The sequence below is a fragment of the Poecilia reticulata genome, linkage group LG21 (assembly GCF_000633615.1).
Source record: "Poecilia reticulata strain Guanapo linkage group LG21, Guppy_female_1.0+MT, whole genome shotgun sequence".
Taxonomy (NCBI): domain Eukaryota; kingdom Metazoa; phylum Chordata; class Actinopteri; order Cyprinodontiformes; family Poeciliidae; genus Poecilia; species Poecilia reticulata.
The window spans coordinates 12,516,065-12,517,512 of record NC_024351.1 but is presented as its reverse complement, the minus strand read 5'-3'; the positions used below and the strand labels follow the sequence as shown (position 1 = coordinate 12,517,512).

General features: G+C 41.5%; 1 protein-coding gene across 1 annotated transcript in view; it reads right to left on the bottom strand.

The window, feature by feature from the left end:
* lama2 (laminin, alpha 2) overlaps positions 1-1,448 on the bottom strand; it is a 154,763-nt gene that overhangs the window by 60,437 nt on the left and 92,878 nt on the right. Inside the window, exon 22 of the mRNA XM_008397932.2 lies at positions 331-674. Coding sequence (XP_008396154.1) covers positions 331-674 — 344 coding nt within the window. The remainder of the gene's footprint in view (positions 1-330; positions 675-1,448) is intronic.

Sequence of the window (1,448 nt, the reverse complement as noted above, 5' to 3'; positions counted from 1 at the left end):
AACACTTTTTTAAACACATGTGTAAAGAATAAGTTTTAAAAAAAAGCTAAAATATGTTCATTTTACACTCTTTATATGTGCTTTCTTGTCTTCAATCTCCATGCCGAAGTGGCTTTAGCGATTAAAACAACAGAGCAAACCGCTGGTTAAGATTGTTCAAGGAACAGAAACATTAACACCACACGGCACACRGAAAGATGCTGTTTAAGCTATTAGAAATCAGAAAGCGTTCATTACCATCAAGTCACACATTTATTAAAAATAATGCTTTTTACCACAAGATTAGTCCACATRTTTCTACAGCTCATTTTTCCACACAAGTTAAAAAGCRAAACACCCATGATGCTTCAAACACATCCACTGCCATCCACATTCAGGGTGTGTTACCCCTGTCTGAGGTCTGTACGCTCCCCTGGGACAGCCCCCTGTTGTGCGGGAGGTTCCCCCCCACCTCTGCTGCACAGCTTCCAGGGGAACACGCTCTATGGGGCGCCGTGTCTCCCGCCTCTCGTAACCTAGGCGACGAAGGTCACAGCGTCGGCCCATGAAGCCGGGGCGGCAGATGCAGCGGCCCTCAGTGTCGCAGCGCTGAGAGATGGAGCCATAAGGACTGCAGCGACAGGGCATACACTCCTGCAGCTCAGCATCCCACCAGCAGTTAGGCTGGACCAATCAAAAGCCGGTTTGATGGATGGAAGGTGGGCAAAGGATTGATGACAATAAGCGAGGAGTGAAAGTAAAATCAGAGAGTGAAGTGAGGATTACCTAAAGAGAATTAAATAGTAAAAGCTGCACAATTTCCACATCACCTATCATAGAAACAGCAGAAATTACAGCAGAAATATCWACAAAGGTTTGAGGGAAGAAGTCAGTGATGGTAAAACTGTGTAGATACAGCAGCAAAACAATTACAAACATCCGTTTCTGTGACTAAATATCCAGTGCTTTGCAGAAAATAAATAAATAAATAAATAAATTTATGCAGGATTACTTGCAGTTTCAAATAGTGAGAGGGTGATTGTACTTCAAGTTATCACAATTTTTTTATTTTTTTTTTGATAAGTGAACTCCATTCCTAAGCGCCACCAGATGATGGTAACAACTCTCTTTAGTGCAACCACCATTACTAACARAAGTCTACTAAACGTTGGGCCTCCAGATGAACCAATGAAATGTTGAAAGCAATTAAAAAAGAAAATATTTTCTGTGAAATGTTGAAGCATTCTTTGATTTGTTCAAGCAACAGTCCAGTCAGGGTGAGACTGGCAGCAGATAAAAAGACAGCTGATAGGAGAGAAGCAAAGTTGATCTATTTTRATCCTCTTGAGCTTTCAGTCTGTCTGTTGGAACATACTGGGCTTGAAACTTTTGGCCGCCTTTTGGAAACTTGAGAATTAAGGTAAGTAATCACATTTTGCTATATTAGGAATGCTACCCACACTAACTGT